Here is a 22,920-nt window from a genome sequence, read left to right on the forward strand (position 1 = left end):
CAGGAGGAGCTGCAGCCTCAGTGTGGTCCAAGAAGTTTACTCCCTGCTTCTTGGGGCCTTAGTAAGAAGCGAAAAGATTCAACCAGCAAAGCAAAGGCCTGGGAAACGTTAGCTGCCATCAGCTCTGATGGTTGCACCTAAGATAGAACTTCTTGTAGCTTCTTGTTTAGTGTTTTTGTTTTTTACAAGGGGACCAGCTATGGGACCTGGGTTAAGCCCTTCGACAGAACTATCCTGAAGAGCAGAAGTGGCAAATGACAGGCTATGACTGGGGACTGACTTTGGGGAAGGCTGGGTTTTTGAAATGAGAGCCAAAGACGTTTCCACCTTCTAGCCCACAGGTTAAGTTACTGAAAATAAATCACCATCATTTCTACACATTTCTTGCGTGTTTGCTCCTACTCTGGAGAGTAATCTAACTCATCATTGGCAATCAGGGCCTCTGAGTTCTGTTTGTGTTTGCTTTTGCTCTTTGCCTTGCCACTCGTCTGGGTGTTTGCCTGTGCATCTGACATCTGCTGGTAATAGAAGCCTTTGTCTTCGGCAGGCCCGCCCCAGTTCTCCTGGCTCTCGCCCTCTGTGGCATAGGAGAAACCTTCTTCCACTGAGAAGGGGTCGTCCACGTCGTAACGCTGGTACGTGCTTTGGTGCAGGGCTTCTTCTCGGGCGCTGATTTCCAGGGTGCTGTTCCAGATGCCGTACCCAAAATAAATGAGCATACCTGTAGGTGGGAGGTGGGGGGAAGCACAGGTGGGATAAACAGTTGCTTTGGGATCTGTGGGTCAAGCAGGGAGCTCACTATCAATTGTGAAAGCAGAGCTGGTGCTGGATGTGCTTTCTTTGGTCTATACAGTGTACTGAAAAGACTCGAATTAGATGCTGTTTAAAAATTGGGAGATGTTGCATTAAGCAACCCATATTTACAGCTTTCCCTAAACAAGTCAGAAGGACCGAGAGCACTGTACCCACATTCCGATATGGAGGCGTTTGGCTGGAGGTGAGAACTGGCTGCCTCTTTAGTTAGGATATGGGCTCTTGAGGTCACCTCAGTCCCCCCTCCCCTGTTGACATCTAGCTCACTGTACTCATGTAGGTGCTAGCCAGGAATTTGCATTTTCTACTCTGGATTAAATAGCTATGGATCACCAGCAGTGTATTCCCAACCTTCTCATAGCATCTTATTATCCCATACCTGCACTTAGGGACTCCATCTTTTATTTCACCACGTAGCAACATGCATATATGATCCTACAATGTACTTTGCCATTTTTCACTCACCAAAGTCATAGTACATTACTGCCACTCAGCTGTCCACTTTCATTTGTGGACTCTCACAGTGTCTAGTGCATGCCACTCTTTCGGCCCTTAGGATATCTGTTGTGTGCTTATCTGCACAGGGTGGTTCTATTTTATAGACTCTGCAGAAAACTGGCACTTAATGTTTGTTGAAGGAATGAATGAGAACTCCTGATAAGCATGCAGTGTCCAGCGCAACCTTCTCATTCCAAGCGAAGGAAAGAAACCTGCCTTCCTAGTTAATACGTAGCATTAATAAGGGCCAATGTTTCATTTCTATTAGAAGTTTTAGGAAAAGATATATGAAAATAGTTTGAGAGACCCCATTTTCTACCTTGAAAAGCCCATGAAGGCTCAGGGCCTGGAACGCTGAGAACTGTAGCCTTGGAGGCCATGGGGCATGATGGTTAAGAGTGCGAGGTCTGGGTTCAAATCACGCCTCTGTCACTATTAGCTGTGTAACCCTGGACCAGTTACTGAGTGTCTTTGTGCCTCAGCTTTCTCTTCTATGAAACCATGAGAATATTGTACCTGTACCTTGGGGTTGCTGTGAGGAGGAAACGAGATAAGCAGTGGTTCTCAACCCTGGCTGCACCTGGAGGGTCACCTGGGGAGTTTTTGCACAGTCCTGATACCTGAGCCTCATCCTCTAGAGATTCTGATTTAATTGGTCTGCAGTGTGACCCAGGCATAGGTGTTTTTAAAGCTTCACAGGTGATTCCAGTGGTCAGCCAAGGCTGAGGACCCCTGAGATCAGGAACATTAAAGCTCGTGATGTGGGAATTCCCTGGCGGTCCAGTGGTTAGGACTCGTCACTTTCACTGTCATGGGCCCGGGTTCGATCCCTGGTCAGGGAACTAAGATCCCACAAACTGCGTGGCGTGGCCAGAAAAACAAACAAACAAAAAAACAACTCCTGATGCGCATGCTTCACTGCCAACTTTGGCCATTTTGTGGCCTGGCCGCTGGGGGCCCCTTGGTTATGCACCCTCCTTCCAGGCCCCAACGCCCTCTTCTCGGTGGCACTAGTCTCTTTGACTTTGCTAACCCTGTGGGCATCTGCTGGGCTGTTTGCTTAGAACCACAGGGTGAAGCCTGCTTTCCAGCTCTGGTGCTTGAGGTATCCTGCTTCCTTTTGAATTTGCAGTGTGTCTTTTTAAACTTGGATTCTCCCCCCCACCCGACCCCGCCATCCCCCAGTGAAATCAACTTTCCAGGAGCCAAAGTAAGCAGAGATTTACAGTCCTAATTGGTAATAAATCCTGGAGTTAATCATTTGCAGAGGTAGCTATTCTGAAATAGCAACTTCATTTTTTCTGAGCATGGATCTTTACTCTTTCTTGTCTGGGGGTGGGTGTGGCCATGGGAGATAGTTATTATCCTTGTGTAGAGCAAGGCACCAAACTGAGGCCTCTCTTAAAAGGGCCAGCATGCTGCTTCTTGGAGAATGCATCTGTTGGAAGCATGTTTTGTTTGTTTGTTTGTTTGTTTTTGCGGTATGTGGGCCTCTCACCGTCGTGGCCTCTCCTGTTGCGGAGCACAGGCTCCGGACGCGCAGGCTCAGTGGCCATGGCTCACGGGCCCAGCCGCTCCACGGCATGTGGGATCCTCCCAGACCGGGGCATGAACCCGCGTCCCCTGCATCGGCAGGCGGACTCTCAACTACTGCGCCACCAAGGAAGCCCTGGAAGCATGTTTGTTTCAGGAGACTGAGTTTATCGTCAGGCACACACCTCCTTATGCCCGATTTTTCTTTCTTGCTGTCTTTACTCTTAGACATACAGGCAGGTGCCAAAGCTTGTCTTCTCCTTCGGCTTGGTATCTATTACATCAATTCTTTCCTCTTTGATCCCCTTCTTGGATCCTATTTATAAGCATGTTATTTCCCTACTAAACAATACCATTTTTTCTTTCCCCCTTTGCCCTTAGCTTCTCTCTTCTGTACTATACGGGTCATCATTCGAGCACTGGTTTGACATCCATTCTGACAAACCTTCCCCTCTCCCCACCAAGTATTGGGGTGTCAGGTAGATCGGTTTATGGGAATTCTCTGGGAGCCTTGGTGTGATTACTCATAGAATCATAGATATTTAGAGCTGGAAAAGAGTCAATGTCATTTACCTATTTGAATACCTTCATTTTACAGACGAAGAAATGGAGGCTGGGAAAGACTAAGTCACTTGCCTGGGTCTGTGAGGGACAGCAGCAGCATTCCATGAGGATAGAGAGAAGGCTGTAGCTTCTTCAGCCCCTCACACCCCCTCCGCTGCTGCGTTATAGACTGTGCCTAGCACAAAAGTATTTGGTACAAGGTTAGGTTCTATCTGGGGAGTGGCTGGGCCTGGAAGGAACAGGAGTGTGTGTGTGTGTGTGTGTGTGTGTCTGTACACAAATGTGTTGACTGTGATTACTTTGGGAAAGCAATCCATGGAAACCTACCACATAAATATTTATGGGCCTCCTAATGTTTGCTCTGAGCCCCCTACAGTTTCAAAGGTGTGTCACTCTGTCTTCAAAAATACATTTCAAATATGAGTGCTGTGAACCAAGAATCGACTGTGTGCATGGGCCTGACAGCATGAATAGCCGGCTTGGGCACATGCGTTCTCCTAGGGCTTGGCGTTCTGTCTGCCTTTATCCTTCTCCCTGGCCCTTGAATCAGTTCAGGAAAAGTGGTGTGAGGCAGAGAAGGACTGGAGAAAAGGAAGAATGGAGGGGGACAAAGGAACAGAGGGGAACAAATGAGTGGGGGCGGAGAGAAGAGAGAAACATGTATTACCATCTGTCACACATAAACAAGGGCTTTGTGTTGGAGGAGTAAACAGAGCTGCTAAAAGCCTCCTGTGTAGAAGCAGGGTGTTTTGTTTCTGCTCCTTTTTTCAGTTGGCTTAGAGAAGGAAGCATGAGGTCGTTTCTGAAAAATCTGTGGGGAGCTCTGGGAATCCTGAATCATCTGAACAAAACTTCACACAACCCCTCTGGGTGCTGAGGTCCTACAGTGATGCATCCTTTATGTCACACCTTTCTCCCAAGGAACGCAAAATGTTTTACAAATGTTGTCTTGTTTAGACTCCTCCTGGTCTGTTTCAGAATGGGGTGTGTGTGTGTGTGTGTGTTAAGGTTATGTGCGTTTCACAGGCTGGAAACTGCGGCACAAGGCGAAATACAGGACTTTCCACAGCTACACAGTCAGTGTTTAAGTAGTGTTTGGACTGTGGATCCTTCTGGGTCCTCCATGTCCTAATCCAGGCTGCTTTCAATTGTTCTTTCTCCCACCTACCAGGGGTGGCTGGGAGGTATAGACTGATCGGAAACAATTTTGCTGAACTTTACTTTTGAAGAATTTAAAACATACAGAAGTGGAGAGAATAGTATAAAAAAGCCTATGTATTAATCGCTAGCCCACTCCCTCCCCCGCTACCACTTTGTCTTTAGATTATTTTGAAACAAATCCCTTTCATCCTGTTTCATCTGTAAATGTTTCAGTATGTATCTGTAAAATAGACTCCTTTAAAAGCCTTAACTTAGTATCATTATCACATCTAAAAATTGATAATAATTCCTTAATATCGAGCTTCCCTGGTGGTGCAGTGGTTGAGAATCCGCCTACCAATTCAGGGGACACAGGACCCTGGTCTGGGAAGATCCCACACGCTGCGGAGCAACTAAGCCCGTGCACCACAACTACTGAACCTGCGCTCTAGAGCCCGCAAGCCACAGCTACTGAAGCCCTTACGCCACAACTACTGAAGCTCGTGTGCCTAGAGCCCATGCTCTGCAACAAGAGAAGCCACCGCAATGTGAAGCCCGCGCACCGCAGCAAAGAGTAGCCCCCGCTCGCCACAACTAAAAAGAAAGCCTGCGTGCAGCAACGAAGACCCAGTGCAGCCAAAAATACATAAAGAAATAAATGTATTAAAAAAAAGAAATATATTTTAAAAATTCCTTAATATCCTCTGATACCCAGCAGCATTAAGATTTCCCCAAATTATTATGTTTGGATAAACTCTTCACTTTTCGGAGCTATACACTTATTCCAATGATGCTATCATTGCTTGAAATAGTTTTTGGGTCCTGTCATTTAGGTTGTCACTGGGATTGGGTTTACTCTTCTGTAAACCCTTACAGATGGCAAAGTTTTGTCTTTTGAAAGTAGATTTGCTTTTAGCATAAGCCAGAAGTCATTTGGAACCAAGCCTCAAGAATAAGATGGCTGATTGATAAATAATATTACTTATTCTATTTGGGTACTTAATTCTCCAGTTCCATAAAAACTTAGATCCACTGCTTTGTAGTTATACATCTGATATCTGAATGAATGAAAGGCAGGTGTGATGTTAAAAATCAGAAGGGAATCAGCTTTTGTGTTGCAGCAGGGTGTTGGAGGCCCCCCCTGCGGGGCTGGAGTTATTTTTTTAGTTGCTGGATCGTGGAGGGGAGGGAGCACTCCAGGCAGTGACTAGTTAGCAGCAGGCACAGACGTGTTTCAATGTTTTAACAGCAGACACGGCTGTACTGGGCACCCAGTAATGGCAATGAGTCCCGTGAGAGGCTGTTTGCGCTGAAGGGACATATTCAAAGGGAGGCTCTGGCTTCTTTTCCGGACAGAAGTTCCCGGGTGGAGACTATGCCTGCCATATTGTCTTCATCTTGTCTAGCCTGAGAGGTTCGGGCTAGACAAGATGAAGAATCATGCCTTCAGCAATTGAATGGGCTTTCTCTATGTAACAATACCTTGTGATCAGAAGGCCCTTTATACAAACACACTTCCTCGTCCGTCATCCCAGAGAAGTTAAGAAGTGTGCAATATGCAGGGATTGAAATGGCACCAGAACTCACATCTCTTGAGTGTAAATGGAGGGCTGCTCCCATCCTACCCAGGGGCCTCCAGAAAGCTTTTCGGGATGCCAGGTTGCCTTCACGAGTTCAGGGCACCTCAGTGTTAGCTGGCGAAACACCTACTTACTCCACTTGTCTCGGTCCATCCTGTTCAAATTAAGCAAATGACCTCAAACCTACAAGTGAGAGGGGTAGGGGTAGGGGGTCCTCTGAATCATATGGGAGAAATCCAGAACAGAAACTGAATGCTGAAAAGAGCCCGGGTGACCTGGGTCTAGACAGATTTCCAATCCTGTAGGAACAAGCTCAGGTTATGAAGAAGGTCCCTGACCTCTGGAGTCCCCCAGGAGCTTCCTGTCCTCTGAACATGGCTCCATACTCAGGGCCAAGAGAGGTGGGCCACCTGACCTCAGGCTGGGTGGAGCAGCCTCTTCCTGGGGCAAGCTTTCCAGCAGGAAGCCCTGCCCGCTGAAGGTAACAAGGCACTTTGTTATGCCCGCAGGCTTTTTTATTTTTACTACTCTGGGATCAACTTTCCAAAACAGACACTTGCCAATGCAGAAATGAAGATGGTAATGAGAAGGTGGCCTCCCATCCAGCACAATCCCCACCAGCTCCCACTTTGCTGGTTATTTTTTAAATACTCACAAGCCCTGTTGATTGTAATAACAGTAAGGTTTGTTTAATATGGTGTGGCCAGGAAGAGCAGGCTCAGGATGGAATGGGGACCGGGGGAGCTTCTCTTCTGGCCCTGCAGCTGATCTAACATAAAGTCACATTCTTTATGCCTCCGTTTCCCACCTGCAAAATGGAGCTGGAGACCCTCATGTTATTTGTTGAGTATAATGGCTGTGAGACAGAATGCAATCTTGTCTAAAGACATATTAAGAAGTCCAATAATCCAAGCCAGCAGTTCCACCTCTAACTAAATAGAAGCCCAAGGGAAATGTGTCTGTGTGTCCACTGAAAACATGTACAAGAATGTTCGTAGCAGCTCTGTTCCTAATGGCCCTGACTGGAAACATGCTAAATATCCATGGACACCAGGATGGATAAATACATTGTGGTATATCAACACAGTGGAATGCTAGACAGCAAGGAGAACGAACAAACTAAAACTACAAGCACAAGTCGGATGAATCTCACAAATGTAATGCTGAGGGAAAGAAGCCCATCACCCACTCTTTCACAGCGCTATCTGTTAAGGGTGCACGGCACACACCCGCTCCAGGGCCTTCCACTGCCATGTTCTCCTCTCCCTTCATTCTCAGCCGGGTGTCTCCCTGTGTAGCCCAGCACCTCTGCCAGCAGGCAGCCTCAGCTGCTGAACGATTCACCTCCTCCCTCCCTCCCTCTTGGAATCACCCTGGCCCTGTGGCCATCCTCACTTTGGCCTCCGTGATTTTTCTTGCTCTTCTGAGCATGATTTTGATGTTGAAGCTGCCAGTTGTTTTCTTGTTTCCTTCAAGGAGAATTTCAAACTTATTTATGGGACATATCATCAGGAATTTGTTTATCTTGGTGCCCTCTCAGGTCGAATTCATGGCCCCCTTCTCTCCCTCCTCTTCCCTTCATCACAGTGGCTGCTTTGGGTCAGTTTCCAATAGGATTTCAGATGAGAGCTCAGGCGAAGACCGTAAAGTATGCCTTCTCTTTGGGATAGTGATGGTTTAGTACAGGATTTATGAGGGCCATTGCGCAAATCACAAGTCCTATCTGTTCTTTAGAGCTATAGATGGTAATTTGTTTTCCTCAGAGGGACTGAAAAAATTCCAGATGAAAACTTGACAGACTCCAGAGTCAGGGCACCCACAGCTGGTCTAACAGATGATTCATTTACAATAAAGGCCCACAGGGACCAGTAGACCTGACACATGCCTGGAAAATACCATTGTATAGTGTTCTTACTGGTCCCTCCTAGTTTCATATTCCCTGAGCCTCTGCCTAACCCCTGAGGTATTCCTTTACAAAACTGCATCATCGAAGAGAAAAGGTAGATGAAGGCCGCTTTGTGTTCATTTTGTTGGGGATTATTAAACATTTGCTATTTGTGTTATTTCTCTTGTCAAAAGGAAAATAAACAAGTGCTGGGTGTCTAGTTAGGACCGTGCCTCGTTTCTCGCTGTGAGTTGTGCTCTTCTCAAGGTCAAAAACTTAGCAAAACATTGTTACAAAAATGCTGTAATTAAGATTCATTTAGAGAAATTTGGGTAAAAAAATGTGTTTAAGAAGATTATCAAGTTATGACTCAGCCTAACCGTGTAAATCTTTTTAAAAAGTATCAGAAGTTTCATAAGAAGCTCCATTTAGAAATCTCTCTACTGTTCTCCCCAGGAAACTTATATTATGAATAGAGAGATTAAGAAGAATAATCTGGCATTTTGGAGGCTCAGATGTTTAGAGATAGGATTTTTATTCTACAAGATAGTTAAAAATTTTACAAACCAATTTGGGGTTGTGGGATGGATATACTTTATATATCCAAAAATAGGGAGTTTTATAATTAAATTATCTGCCCTTCTTGCTAATATCTTCTTATTCTTCTCTCTAGATCAGTGGCTCTCAAATTTGAGCATGCATCAGAATTACCTGGGGGGCTTGTTAAAGTCTAAATTGCCCTCAGAGATTCTGATTCTATCTGTAGGTCTGGGATGGGCTCTGAAATTGCATCTCTAACTAGTTTCCACATAATATTGATGCTGCTGGTCTGGGACCACACTTTGAGAACCACTGTTCTAGATCATTGTAAACCTGGCTTCACATTAAAATTACCTAAGAGAGCTTTAAAAATACCCAATAGTTGGCCATACCAGACCAAATGAATCAGAACATCTCTGTGAGGGGATCCTGGTCATAGAATGTTTTAGAAGCAACTCTCATGATTCTGTTGTGTAGTCAAGGTTGAGAATCTTTGTTCTAGGCAAAACTTACTTATATTCCAGCCTTCAAAGATCATGATACCAGGGGCTTCCCTGGTGGCGCAGTGGTTGAGAGTCCGCCTGCCGATGCAGGGGATACGGGTTCGTGCCCCGGTCCGGGAAGATCCTACATGCCGCGGAGCGGCTGGGCCCGTGAAGCCATGGCCGCTGGGCCTGCGCGTCCGGAGCCTGTGCTCCGCAACGGGAGAGGCCACAACAGTCAGAGGCCCACGTACCGCAAAAGAAAAACAAACAAACAAACAAACAAACAAAAAGATCATGATACCAAAGCAGTTAATAGCTAGCAGTTGGTGCTTCTTAAACTGCAGGCTTCATTGCCCTCTGTCTGGCCAGCCCAAGCTGCAGGGTGGCATCCTCCCATGCCAAGGAGTATCAGTTTCTGGAGCTAGTTTGAAGTTTGTGCTATCAGCAAGATTACAAAAGGTTCTCTGGGAGTTTTCTTCTGCCTGATAACTGGGAAGGCAGCCTGAGTCAGAACAGGTTCATGTTGTACTTTGGCATGTGATAGCTACTCTGGGAGACAATGAATCATTCTAGCTTTTTAAAAGAAAGGCAACAAAACAAGATTTCTTACTGCTTTCTCTGATATTTTCTTATTTAAGCCCCAAACAGCAACTAGATCAAGGCTAAAAGAATTATCTGCATTTTTACAGATGAGAAAACTGAGGCCCAAAGGAGTTAAGTGAACTTCCCAAGGTCACAAGGAAGTGGCAGAGCTATGATTGAACTTGGGGCTGTCTGACTCCAAAGGCAATATACGCAAATCAATCAATGTGATACACCATATTAACAAATTGAAGAATAAAAACCATAAGGTCATCTCAATAGATGCAGAACAAGCTTTTGACAAAATTCAACACCCATTTATGATAAAAACTCTCCAGAAAGTGGGCATAGAGGAAACCTACCTCAACATAATAAAGGCCATATATGACATACCCACAGCAATCGTCATTCTCAATGGTGAAAAACTGAAAGCATTTCCTCTAAGATCAGGAACAAGACAAGGATATCCACTCTCGCCACTATTATTCAACATAGTTTTGGAAGTCCTAGCCACGGCAATCAGAGAAGAAAAAGAAGTAAAAGGAATCCAAACTGGCAAAGGAGAAGTAAAACTGTCACTGTTTGCAGATGACATTATACAGTACATAGAAAATCCTAAAGATGCCACCAGAAAACTACTAGAGCTAATCAATGAACTTAGTAAACTCACAGGATACAAAATTAATACACAGAAATCTCTTGCACTCCTATACATTAAAAATGAAAATTCAGAAAGAGAAATTAAGGAAACAATCCCATTTACCACTGCAACAAAAGAATAAAATACCTAGGAATAAACCTACGTAAGGAGGTAAAAGACCTGTATGCAGAAAACTATGATACTGATGAAAGAAATCAAAGATGACACAAACAGATGGAAAGATATACCATGTTCTAGGATTGGAAGAATCAACATTGTGAAAGTGACTATATGACCCAAAGCAATCTACAGATTCAATGCAATTGCTATCAAATTACCAATGGCATTTTTCACAGAACTAGAACAAATTTTTTTTTTTTTTTTTTTTTTTGCGGTATGTGGGCCTCTCACTGTTGTGGCCTCTCCCGTTGTGGAGCACAGGCTCCGGACGCGCAGGCTCAACGGCCATGGCTCACGGGCCCAGCCGCTCCGCGGCATGTGGGATCTTCCCAGACCGGGGCACGAACCCATGTCCCCTGCATCGGCAGGCGGACTCTCAACCACTGCGCCACCAGGGAAGCCCTAGAACAAAAAATTTTATAATTTGTATGGAAACACAAAAGACCTCGAATAGCAAAAGCAATCTTGAGAAAAAAAAAAAAAATGGAGCTGGAGGAATCAGGCTCCCTAATTTCAGACTCTACTACAGGGCTACAGTAATCAAGACAGTATGGTACTGGCACAAAACAGAAATATAGATCAGTGGAACAAGCTAGAAAGCCCAGAGATAAACCCACACACATATGGTTACCTTATCTTTGACAAAGGAGGCTAGAATATACAGTGGAGCAAAGACAGCCTCTTCAGTAGTGGAGCTGGGAAAACTGGACAGCTACACGTAAAAGAATGAAATGAGAACACTTCCTAACACCATTTACAAAAATAAACTCAAAACAGATTAAAGACCTAAATATAAGGCCAGACACTATAAAACTCTTAGAGGAAAACATAGGCAGAACACTCTGTGACATAAATCACAGCAAGATCTTTTTTGACCCACCTCCTAGAGTAATGGGAATAAAATCAAAAATAAACAAATGGGACCTAATGAAATTTAAAAGCCTTTGCACAGCAAAGGAAACCATAAACGAGACAAAAAGACAACCCTCAGAATGGGACAAAATATTTGCAAACGAAGCAATGGACAAAGGATTAATCTCCAAAATATACAAGCAGCTCATGCAGCTCAGTATCAAAAAAATAAACAACCCAGTCCAAAAATGGGCAGAAGACCTAAATAGACATTTCTCCAAAGAAGACATACAGATTGGCAAAAAACACATGAAAAGATGCTCAACGTCCCTAATTATTAGAGAAATGCAAAGCAAAACTACAGTGAGGTATCACCTCACTCCAGTTAGAATGGGCATCATCAGAAAATCTACAAACAACAAATGCTGGAGAGGGTGTGGAGAAAAGGGAACCCTCTTGCACCGCTGGTGGGAATGTAAATTGATACAGCCACTATGGAAAACAGTATGGAGGCTCCTTAAAAAACTAAAAGTAGAACTACCATATGACCCAGCAATCCCACTACTGGGCATATACCCTGAGAAAACCATAATTCAAAAAGATACATGTACCACAATGTTCACTGCAGCACTATTTACAATTTCCAGGACATGGAGGCAACCTAAATGTCCCTTGACAGATGATGGATAAAGAAGATGTGGCACATATATACAATGGAATATTACTCAGCCATAAAAAGGAACGAAATTGGGTCATTTATAAAGATGTGGGTGGACCTAGAGACTGTCATTCAGTGTGAAGTAAGAAGGAAAAAGAAGTATGGTATATTAATGCATATGTGTGGAATCTGAAAAAATTGGTATAAATGATCTTATTTACAAAGCAGAAATAGAGACACAGATGTAGAGAGCAAACATGCATACCAAGGGGGAAAGGGGGAGGTGGGATGAATTGGAAGATTGGTATTGACATATATACACTATTGATACTATGTATAAAGTAGATAACTAATGAACCTACTGTATAGCACAGGGAACTCTACTCAATTCTCTGTGGTGACCTAAATGGGAAGGAAATCCAAAAAAGAGGGGATGTATGTATACATATAGCTGATTCACTTTGCTGTACAGTAGAAACTAATACAACATTGTAAAGCAACTATGCTCTAATAAAAATTAAGACAAAAACTGTAAACCAATCACATATATGAATTTAGATATGCTAACATTAAAAAAGTTTTCAAATAAAATCTAGCTTTGTATCAAAAAAACAAAACCATAGGCAGGGGGTTCCTGCCACCTCATCACTTTTGCAAAATTCCTCTGGTTCTCCAGAAACATAGATATTATGCAGGACTCAATACATAATTTGTAGGTCCCAGTGCAAAATGAAACCATGGAGCCTCTTGTTAAAAAATTGTTAAGAACTCAAGAAGACAGCAGCAGAGCATTAAGCCAAGTGCAGAGCCCTGTGTAACTGCACAGATCATCCACCCATGGAGCCAGCCCTGATGTTATGTGTTAATCTGCACAGACTACATCAAACATTCTGAGCAAATAAGAAGGTCTGTTCAGAGGCACCCTGGTGGGGAGGTAGGAACCCCAGATCTGAGCATGGAGATTCTGGATTGTAGTAATAGCTCTATGAATAACTTCCTGTTATTCCTGTTGACCTTGAGCATGTTATTTAACCTCTTGGAGGTTCAGTTTACTTATCTGTAAGGTTGAGAGAGGGAGAAGTGGGGAAGTGGTGGACTGTGTCAGTGTTTCTCAAAATTTATTTATATGTTATTTATATTCATATACTACATTTTTAGTATAGTGGTTATGATCATGGACTCTGGACCCACACACCTGAGTTCTAATTTGGCTTTGCTGTATACTAACTGTGTGACCTCAGTCAAGTGCCCCAGTTTCCTCATCTGTGAAATGCAGATGGTTGTGCAGATTAAATGAGTTAACATAAGTAAAGTCCTTGGAATGATGGCTAATATGTAGCAAGAGCTATATAAGTGTTAATTATTACTTTGAATCATATGGCACATGTACTAGTACTAATGTTTTCTTCAATTTGACTCTTTAAAAAACTTTTATTGCAGTATAATTGCTTTACAAGGTTGTGTTAGTTTCTGTTGTACAAGTGAATCAGCTATAAGTATACATATATCCCCATATCCCCTCCCTCATGAGCCCCCCTCCCATCCTCCCTATCCTCCCTATCCCACCCCTCTAGATCATCACAAAGCATCGAGCTGATCTCCCCGTGCTATGCAGCAGCTTCCTACTAACCATCCATTTTACATTTGGTAGTGTATATATGTCACTGCTACTCTCTCACTTCGTCCCAGCTTCCCCTTCCCTGCCTGCGTCCTCAAGTCTGTTCTCTATGTCTGCGTCTTTATTCCTGCCCTGCCACTAGGTTCATCAGTACCGTTTTTTTTGTTGTTGTTGTTTGTTTGTTTGTTTGTTTGTTTTGCGGTACGTGGGCCTCTCACTGTTGTGGCCTCTCCCGTTGCGGAGCACAGGCTCCGGACGCGCAGGCTCAGCGGCCATGGCTCACGGGCCCAGCTGCTCCGCGGCATGTGGGATCTTCCCAGACCGGGGCACGAACCTGCGTCCCCTGCATCGGCAGGCGGACTCTCAACCACTGCGCCACCAGGGAAGCCCAGCACCGTTTTTTTTAGATTACATATATGTGTGTTAGCACATGGTACTTGTTTTTCTCTTTCTGACTTATTTCACTCTGTATGATAGACTCTAGGTCCATCCACCTCATTACAAATAACTCAATTTTGTTCTTTTTTATGGCTGAGTAATATTCCATTGTATATATGTGCCACATCTTCTTTACCATTCATCTGTCGATGGACATTTAGGTTGCTTCCATGTCCTGGAAATTGTAAATAGTGCTGCAGTGAACATTGTGGTACATGTATCTTTTTGAATTATAGTTGCCTCAGGGTATATGCCCAGTAGTGGGATTGCTGGATCATATGGTAGTTCTATTTTTAGTTTTTTAAGGAGCCTCCATACTGTTTTCCATAGTGGCTGTATCAATTTGCATTCCCACCAGCGGTGCAAGAGGGTTCCCTTTTCTCCACACCCTCTCCAGCATTTATTGTTTGTAGACTTTGTGATGATGGCCATTCTGACCAGTGTGAGGTGATACCTCACTGTGGTTTTGATTTGCATTTCTCTAATGATTAGTGATGTTGAGCAGCTTTTCATGTGTTTGTTGGCAATCTGTATACCTTCCTTGGAGAAATGTCTATTTAGGTCTTCTGCCCATTTTTGGACTGGGTTGTTTATTTTTTTGATACTGAGCTGCATGAGCTGCTTGTATATTTTGGAGATTAATCCTTTGTCCATTGCTTCATTTGCAAATATTTTGTCCCATTCTGAGGGTTGTCTTTTCGTCTCGTTTATGGTTTCCTTTGCTGTGCAAAAGCTTTTAAATTTCATTAGGTCCCATTTGTTTATTTTTGATTTTATTCCCATTACTCTAGGAGGTGGGTCAAAAAAGATCTTGCTGCGATTTATGTCAGAGTGTTCTGCCTATGTTTTCCTCTAAGAGTTTTATAGTGTCTGGCCTTATATTTAGGTCTTTAATCCGTTTTGAGTTTATTTTTGTAAATGGTGTTAGGAAGTGTTCTCATTTCATTCTTTTACATGTAGCTGTCCAGTTTTCCCAGCTCCACTTATTGAAGAGGCTGTCTTTGCTCCATTGTATATTCTAGCCTCCTTTGTCAAAGATAAGGTAACCACATGTGTGTGGGTTTATCTCTGGGCTTTTTAGTTTGTTCCACTGATCTACATTTCTTTTTTTGTGCCAGTACCATGCTGTCTTGATTACTGTAGCCTGTAGTAGAGTCTGAAGTCGGGGAGCCTGAATCCTCCAGCCCCATTTTTTTCCCCTCAAGATTGATTTTGCTATTCGAGGTCTTTTGTGTTTCCATACAAATTGTAAAATTTTTTGTTCTAGTTCTGTGAAAAATGCCACTGGTAATTTGATAGCAATTGCATTGAATCTGTAGATTGCTTTGGGTAGTATAGTCACTTTCACATGTTGATTCTTCCAATCCAAAAAAATGGTATATCTTTCCATCTGTTTGTGTTGTCTTTGATTTCTTTCGTAAGTGTCTTATAGTTTTCTGCATACAGGTCTTTTGCCTCCTTAGGTAGGTTTATTCCTAGATATTTTATTCTTTTTGTTGCAGTGGTAAATGGGAGTGTTTCCTTGATTTCTCTTTCTGAGTTTTCACTGTTAGTGTATAGGAATGCAAGAGATTTCTGTGCATGAATTTTGTATCCTGCTGCTTTACCAAATTCACTGATTAGCTCTAGTAGTTTTCTGGTGGCATCTTTAGGTTTATATATGTATAGTATAATGTCATCTGCAAGCAGTGACAGTTTTACTTCTTCTTTTCCAATTTGGATTCGTTTTATTTCTTTTTCTTGTCTGATTGCCATGGCTAAAACTTCCAAACTATGTTGAATAATAGTGGTGAGAGTGGGTACCCTTGTCTTGTTCCTGATCTTAGAAGAAATGCTTTCAGTTTTTTCCCATTGACAATGATTTTGGCTGTGGGTTTGTCATATATGGAGTTTATTATGTTGAGGTAGGTTTCCTCTGTGCCCTCTTTCTGGAGAGTTTTTATCATAAATGTGTGTTGAATTTTGTCAAAAGCTTGTTCTGCATCTATTGAGGTTATCAAATCGTTTTTATCCTTCAGTTTGTTAATGTGGTGTGTCACACTGATTGATTTGCATATATTGAAGAATCCTTGCATTCCTGGGATAAACCCCACTTGATCATGGTGTATGATCCTTTTAATGTGCTGTTGGATTCTGTTTGCTAGTATTTGTTAAGGGTTTTTTCATCTATGTTCATCAGTGATGTTGGCCTGTAATTTTCTTTTTTTGGTGACATCCTCATCTGGTTTTGGTATCAGGGTGATGGTGGCTTCGTAGGATGAGTTTGGGAGTGTTCTTCCTTCTGCTATATTTTGGAACAGTTTGAGATGGAAAGGTGTTAGCTCTTTTTTAAATGTTTGATAGAATTCACCTGTGAAGCCATCTGGCCCTGGACTTTTGTTTGTTGGATGATTTTTAATCACAGTTTCAATTTCAGACTTGTGATTGGTCTGTTCATGTTTTCTATTTCCTCCTGGTTCAGTCCTGGAAGGTTGTAGTTTTCTAAGAATTTGTCCATTTCTTCCAGGTTGTCCATTTTATTGGCATATAGTTGCTTGTAGTAGTCTCTCATGACCCTTTGTATTTCTGCAGTGTCAGTTGCTACTTCTCCTTTTTCATTTCTAATTCTGTTGCTTTGAGTATTCTCCCTTTTTTTCCTAATGAGTCTGGAAAAATGTTTTATCAATTTTGTTTATCTTCTCAAAGAATCAGCTTTTAGTTTTAATGATCTTTGGTGTTGTTTCTTTCATTTCTTTTTCATTTATTTCTGATCTGATCTTTATGATTTCTTTCCTTCTGCTGACTTTGTGGTTTTTTGTTCTTTCTCTAATTGCTTCATGTGTCAGGTTAGGTTGTTTATTTGAGATTTTTCTTATTTCTTGAGGTAAGATTGTATTGCTATAAACTTCCCTCTTAGAACTGCTTTTGCTGCATCCCATAGGTTTTGGGTTGTCGTGTTTTCATTGTCATTTGTTTCTAGGTATTTTTTGATTTCCTCTGTGATTTCCTCAGTGATCCCTTTGTGGTTTAGTAGCGTATTGTTTAGCCTCCATGTGTTGTAGTTTTTACAGTTTTTTTTCCTGTAATTGATATCTAGTCTCATAGTGTTGTGGTTGGAAAAGATGCTTGATACAATTTCAATTTTCTTAAATGTAGGGAGGCTTGATTTGTGACCCAAGGTGTGATCTATCCTGGAGAATGTTCCGTGTGCACTTGAGAAGAAAGTGTATTCTGTTGTTTTTGGATGGAATGTCCTATAAATATCAGTTAAGTCCATCTGATCTAATGTGTCATTTAAAGCTTGTGTTTTCTTATTTATTTTCTGTTTGGATGGTCTGTCCATTGGTGTAAGTGGAGTGTTAAAGTCACCTACTATTATTGTGTTACTGTTCATTTCCCTGTTTATGGCTGTTAGCATTTGCCTTATGTATTGAGGTGCTCCTGTGTTGGGTGAATAGATATTTACAATTGTTATATCTTCTTGGATTGATCCCTTGATCATTATATAGTGTCCTTCCTTATCTCTTATAATAGTCTTTATTTTAAAGTGTATTTTATCTGATATGAGTATTGCTACTCCAGCTTTCTTTTGATTTCCATTTTCATGGAATATCTTTCTCCAACCCCTCACTTTCAGTCTGTTTGTGTTCCTAGGTCTGAAGTGGGTCTCTTGTAGACAAAATATATATGGGTCTTGTTTTTGTATCCATTCAGCCAGTCTGTGTCTTTTGGTTGGGGCATTTAATCCATTTACATTTGAGGAAATTATTGATATGTATGTTCCTGTTACTGTTTTCTTAACTGTTTTGGATTTGTTTTTGTAAGTCTTTTCCTTCTCTTGTGTTTCCTGCCTAGAGAATTTCCTTTAGCATTTTCTGTAAAGCTGGTTTGGTGGTGCTGAATTCTCTTAACTTTTACTTGTATGTAAAACTTTTGATTTCTTCATCAAATCTGAATGAGATCCTTGCTGGGTAGAGTAATCTTGGTTGTAGGTTTTTCCCTTTCATCAGTTTAAATATATCTTGCCACTCCCTTCTGGCCTGTAGAGTTTCTGCTGAAAGATTAGCTGTTAACCTTATGGGGATTCCCTTGTATGTTATTTGTTGCTTTTCCCTTGCTGCTTTTTTATTACTTTTTTTTTTTTTTTTTTTTTTTGCGGTACGCGGGCCTCTCACCATTGTGGCCTCTCCCGTTGTGGAGCACAGGCTCCGGACGCACAGGCTCAGCGGCCATGACTCACAGGCCCAGCCGCTCCGCGGCACGTGGGATCCTCCCAGACCAGGGCACGAACCCGCGTCCCCTGCGTCGGCAGGCAGACTCTCAACCATTGCACCACCAGGGAAGCCCCTCCCTTGCTGCTTTTAATATTTTTTCATTGTGCTTAATTTCTGTTAGTTTGATTAATATGTGTCTCGGCATGTTTCTCCTTGGGTTTATCCTGTATGGGACTCTCTGCACGTCTTGGACTTGATTGACTATTTCCTTTCCCATGTTGGGGAAGTTTTCAACTATAATCTCTTCAAATATTTTCTCAGACCCTTTCTTTTTTCTTCTTCTTCTGGGATGCCTATAATTCATTGTTGGTACGCTTAATGTTGTCCCAGAGGTCTCTGAGACTGTCCTCAATTCTTTTCATTCTTTTTTCTTTATTCCGCTCCCTGGCAGTTATTTCCACCTTTCTATCTTCCAGCTCACTTATCTATTCTTCTGCCTCAGTTTTCCGCTATTTTTTATTTAATTAAAAAAATTAAATAAAGTATTTTTAATTTCAGTTATTGTGTTGTTCATTACTGTTTGTTTGCTCTTTAGTCCTTCTAGGTCCTTGTTCAATGTTTCTTGTATTTTTTCTATTCTTTTTTCAAGATTTTTGATAATCTTTACTATCATTACTCTGAATTCTTTTTCAGGTAGTTTGCCTATTTCCTCTTCATTTATTTGGTCTTGTGGGTTTTTATCTTGCTCCTTTGCCTACAAGATATTTCTCTGTCTTCTCATTTTGTCTAATTTACAGTATTTGAGGTCTTCTTTCCCTCAGCTGCAGGGTCGTAGTTCCTCTTGCTTCTGTTCTCTGCCTCCGGTGGTGGGGTTGATCCAGTGCCTTGTGTAGGCTTCCTGATGGGAGGGACTGGTGCCTGCGTTCTGGTGGGTGGAACTGAGTATTTTCCCTCTGACGAGCAGGGCCATGTCATGTGGTATGTTTTGGGGTATCTGTGAGCTTACTAGCACTTTAAGTAGTCTGTGTGCTGATGGGTGGGCTTTTGTTCTTGTCTTGTTTGTTGTTTAGTGTGAGGCGTCTAGTGTTGGGAGCTGCTGGCAGTTGGGTGGAGCTGGGTCTTGGATTCATATAGAGGCCTCCAAAAGAGCTCTTGGTGATTAATCTTCCCTGGGTCCAGGAATTCTCTAGCGGTCCAGCATCCCGGGCTCCATGCTCCCACTCTAGAGCCTCAGGCTCGACTTCTGGTTGAGGGACCATGACCCCGCAAGTCGCTTGTCCTGGCAATAAGGGGGATTAAGAAAAAAAAAAAGACTAACAAAAACCCAGACAAACGGTAAAAAGTAAAATCATGCAAACAGAAACAAGGAAACATGCACACACACAAAAGAAACAAAAACAGAACAAAATAAATCAAATAGAAAAACAACCAGACAAACAAAAGAACCCAAGAAGAAAATCAAACAATTAAGAAGAAAGCTGACAAAAACCCCAAACCAAAAAATAAAACCAAAGCAGAGTGCCAACTGAAGAATGAAGCAAAGAAACAAATCAAACCAACAAAGTGGTATTAAGAAAAAAAAAAAGAAAAAGAGAAAGGGGAAAAAATACAGAAGAGCAGAAAAGCAACATAGAAACAAATATTTTAAAAAATAGAAAATATATTAAAGAGAAAAAAGACAAACAAAACCCCAGAGAAATGGTGAAAACAAAATCAAACATAAACAGAAACAAGGAAACACACACACACATAAAAGAAACAAAAACAGAGCCAAATAAAACAAAAAGCCAGAGAACAACCAGACAAATAGAAGAATTCAAAAATGAAATCAAACAATTAGGATTAAAAGTAACAAAAACACATAACCTAAAAACAAAACCAAAGCAGTGTGCCAACTGAAGAATAAAGCAAGGAAACAGCAAACTGATAAAAATGATTAAAAAGATAATAATAAAATAAAATAAAAAGGGGGAAAACACAGGAAAACAGAAAAACAAAGTATAAATAGAAATGTATAAAAAATTTTTTTAAGTTATAAAACAGAGATCGCAAAAGGCTAAATAAACAAAACAAAAAACCCCCCTAAAACAACAAGAAACAAACAAAAAAAGAAAAAGAAACCAAAAAAAAAGCTAGAACCAACAACAGAATGAATCAAAACATAATAAAGTCAATAGTAATAATTATGTTTCCATGGGTGTCTGCTGTAAGTGTCCTCGCACACGCTGTGAGCTACAGCCCCAGGAGGCTCTCCTCTGCCTCTGGGCTGGTCTCTGGACCTGCTGTGGGCACTGTGGGGACCACTCAGGCTCTGATCTGGCCCAGTTCCTGCTTGTGCTGCCCCCAAAGTCCACAGCTGCCAGAGTTAGACTTTTTTTTTATTTTTAGAAACTTATTTATTTATTTTTGGCTGCGTTGGGTCTTCGTTTCTGTGCGAGGGCTTTCTCTAGTTGCGGCGAGCGGGGGCCACTCTTCATCGCGGTGCATGGACCTCTCACTGTCGCGGCCTTCTCTTGTTGCGGAGCACAGGCTCCAGACGCGCAGGCTCAGTAGCTGTGGCGCACGGGCTTAGTTGCTCCGTGGCATGTGGGATCTTCCCAGACCAGGGCTCGAACCCGTGTCCCCTGCATTGGCAGGCAGATTCTCAACCACTGTGCCACCAGGGAAGCCCTAGACTGTTTTCATTTGTGGGAACACTCAGTGTCTACTCAGATATTCCATAGACGCAGGGTCTACCTAACTGATTGTGGGGATTTAATCTTCAGCTTGTACAGCTGGTGGAAAGATTTTCCATCTTCTTCCTTATTCACCCCATCCCTGGGGTTCAGCTTTGGTTTTATTCCCAGCTCTGCACATGGTCCACCCACAGGAGTCTTGTCCTGAGTCTGCCTTGGAGCTCTTGGGTCTGCCCCTGTGAGGACCAGGCGCAGAGGTGGTATGACTGCTTGGATCATGGGAGCCCCAGGGGTGCCAAATGCGCAGGGAAGCCGGTGGCCATGGGTGCAAGAGATATGGCCCTAGCGAGGGCCTTTTCTGCAAGAGATATGGCCCTAGCGAGGGCCTTTTCTGCCTCCTGGCGTAAGGCACATGAGGGCCAGCCCTGAGGGGGCTTTTTTTATTGTCACTGGCAGGTGCTGGCGTGTAGGTAGAGAGAGGCTACAGTAGTGGTTCCTCCCCCTGTGTGTGACTGAGCAATAGCACCCTGCTTCCATGGCAGTCCAGTCTTCCTCCTTAGGCATTCCCTGCTGCAGATTTCCTCCCTCCCATCCCCTCAGTCCGTCTCCCCACAGCCAACAGCACTTCTCCCTCTGAGCCTGTTCTCCAGTCCCCACGCACCAGCTCCCAGCCCCTGTGAATACACGTCCCAGTCCTGGGCACGTATGGCCACAGTATGGACTGTCTGTGTATTTCTCATTCTGCCCTGTCTCCCACAAACTGGCCGCTTCACCCTCTTCTGACAGCCTCTAATGCTTCCCCTCTGTCCCAGTCTATTTCCGCATCAGAAAGGGGGTTCCCCCAAATTTGGGGCTCTCTCCTCTGCTTCAGCTTCCCTTCCCTGGGGTGCAGGACCTGGCCTGCTTCCTCTCCTCCTCCTTCTCCCTTCTTTTTTTCCATCCTACCGAGTTATGCAGGGATCTTTATAGTCCTTTCCAGTGTCCAAGGTCTTCTGCTAGTTTTCAGCTGGTGTTCTGTGAGAATCGTTGCATCTACAGATGTATTCCTGATACATCGTGGAGAGGGATGAACTCCACGTCCACCTACTCTCCGCCATCTTGAATCTCCTTGACTCACTTTTAAAGTTTAAAAATAACCACCAGATTCATGGGAATGTATATATTTTTCTAGTATTTGTGAAAGTGAATAATAATCGTATAATATTTTAAAAAGTTCATTTATATACTCTCTAAAATCAGTCCAAATATTAACAATGGAATGGTCACCACACTGTGGGTAACACTGTACTGCATGTTGGAGGCTTCTTCTAGCTTAAATAATCCAGGAAAAGATGAATAAATTCATGTGTATTTGTGTCTGTGCTTTCATTCATTTGACAAATACATGACTCTAATATTTCCACCCACTTCATTCATTTCTACCCATAATAGCATCTTTCCATTGGTTAGCTTCTTGTTCCAGTGGGAAAATGTTTAAACAGAAAAGAGAGACTGTGAATGAATCATATAAATGCTTAGAACTTTGATGAGTCGGTGGGGTCCTCTCAAGAGATCCCTTAAAGTCTAACAAGGGATGAGGCTTAGGGTAGTGAAAAATTGGTACAAAATGCTTACAGGAAGGCATAGGATGGCCTTTGGATGTGAGGAGTTTTCTGGGAGGCATGTGTTCTTTCCTTTGAATACTGTGTTTTCCCCCCACCTTCCTCTACCTAAATCCTATCTTATAGGCCCAGTTCAAATTCTACCTCCTTAAAGTCCTTTCCAGCTATTCTGACTGGAAGTTTCCTTTTTTTCATCTGAAGAGTACTTTACAATCATAGAGAAGTATTTATTAAGCACAAACTATGTTCCGGCACAGAGGTCACCAGGTTGAACACCCATATCCCTGACCTCAAGGAGTGGATGGGCTACAACTCAATGACTCTCTATGCTGCCTTGCCCAGGCTGGTTGATTCACACATATTTGTCTTGCCTCCCTTAAGGCTGAGTTACTTTTTCTTTATTTTCCTATTCCTCAAAGCACCTAAGGACTCTCCTTAGCTAAGT

General features: G+C 42.7%; 1 protein-coding gene across 1 annotated transcript in view; it reads right to left on the minus strand.

The window, feature by feature from the left end:
* Positions 1–398: 398 nt before the first annotated feature.
* The window catches only part of SLC7A14 (solute carrier family 7 member 14), a gene marked incomplete at both ends in the record, with an annotated part of 69,701 nt that continues 47,179 nt past the window's right edge, over positions 399–22,920 (minus strand). The window contains one exon of the mRNA XM_081235401.1: positions 399–721. Within this exon, the coding sequence (XP_081091527.1) occupies positions 399–721 (323 nt within the window). The remainder of the gene's footprint in view (positions 722–22,920) is intronic.

This window comes from Mesoplodon bidens (genome assembly GCF_964165515.1).
Source record: "Mesoplodon bidens genome assembly, chromosome: 5".
NCBI classification, from domain to species: domain Eukaryota; kingdom Metazoa; phylum Chordata; class Mammalia; order Artiodactyla; family Ziphiidae; genus Mesoplodon; species Mesoplodon bidens.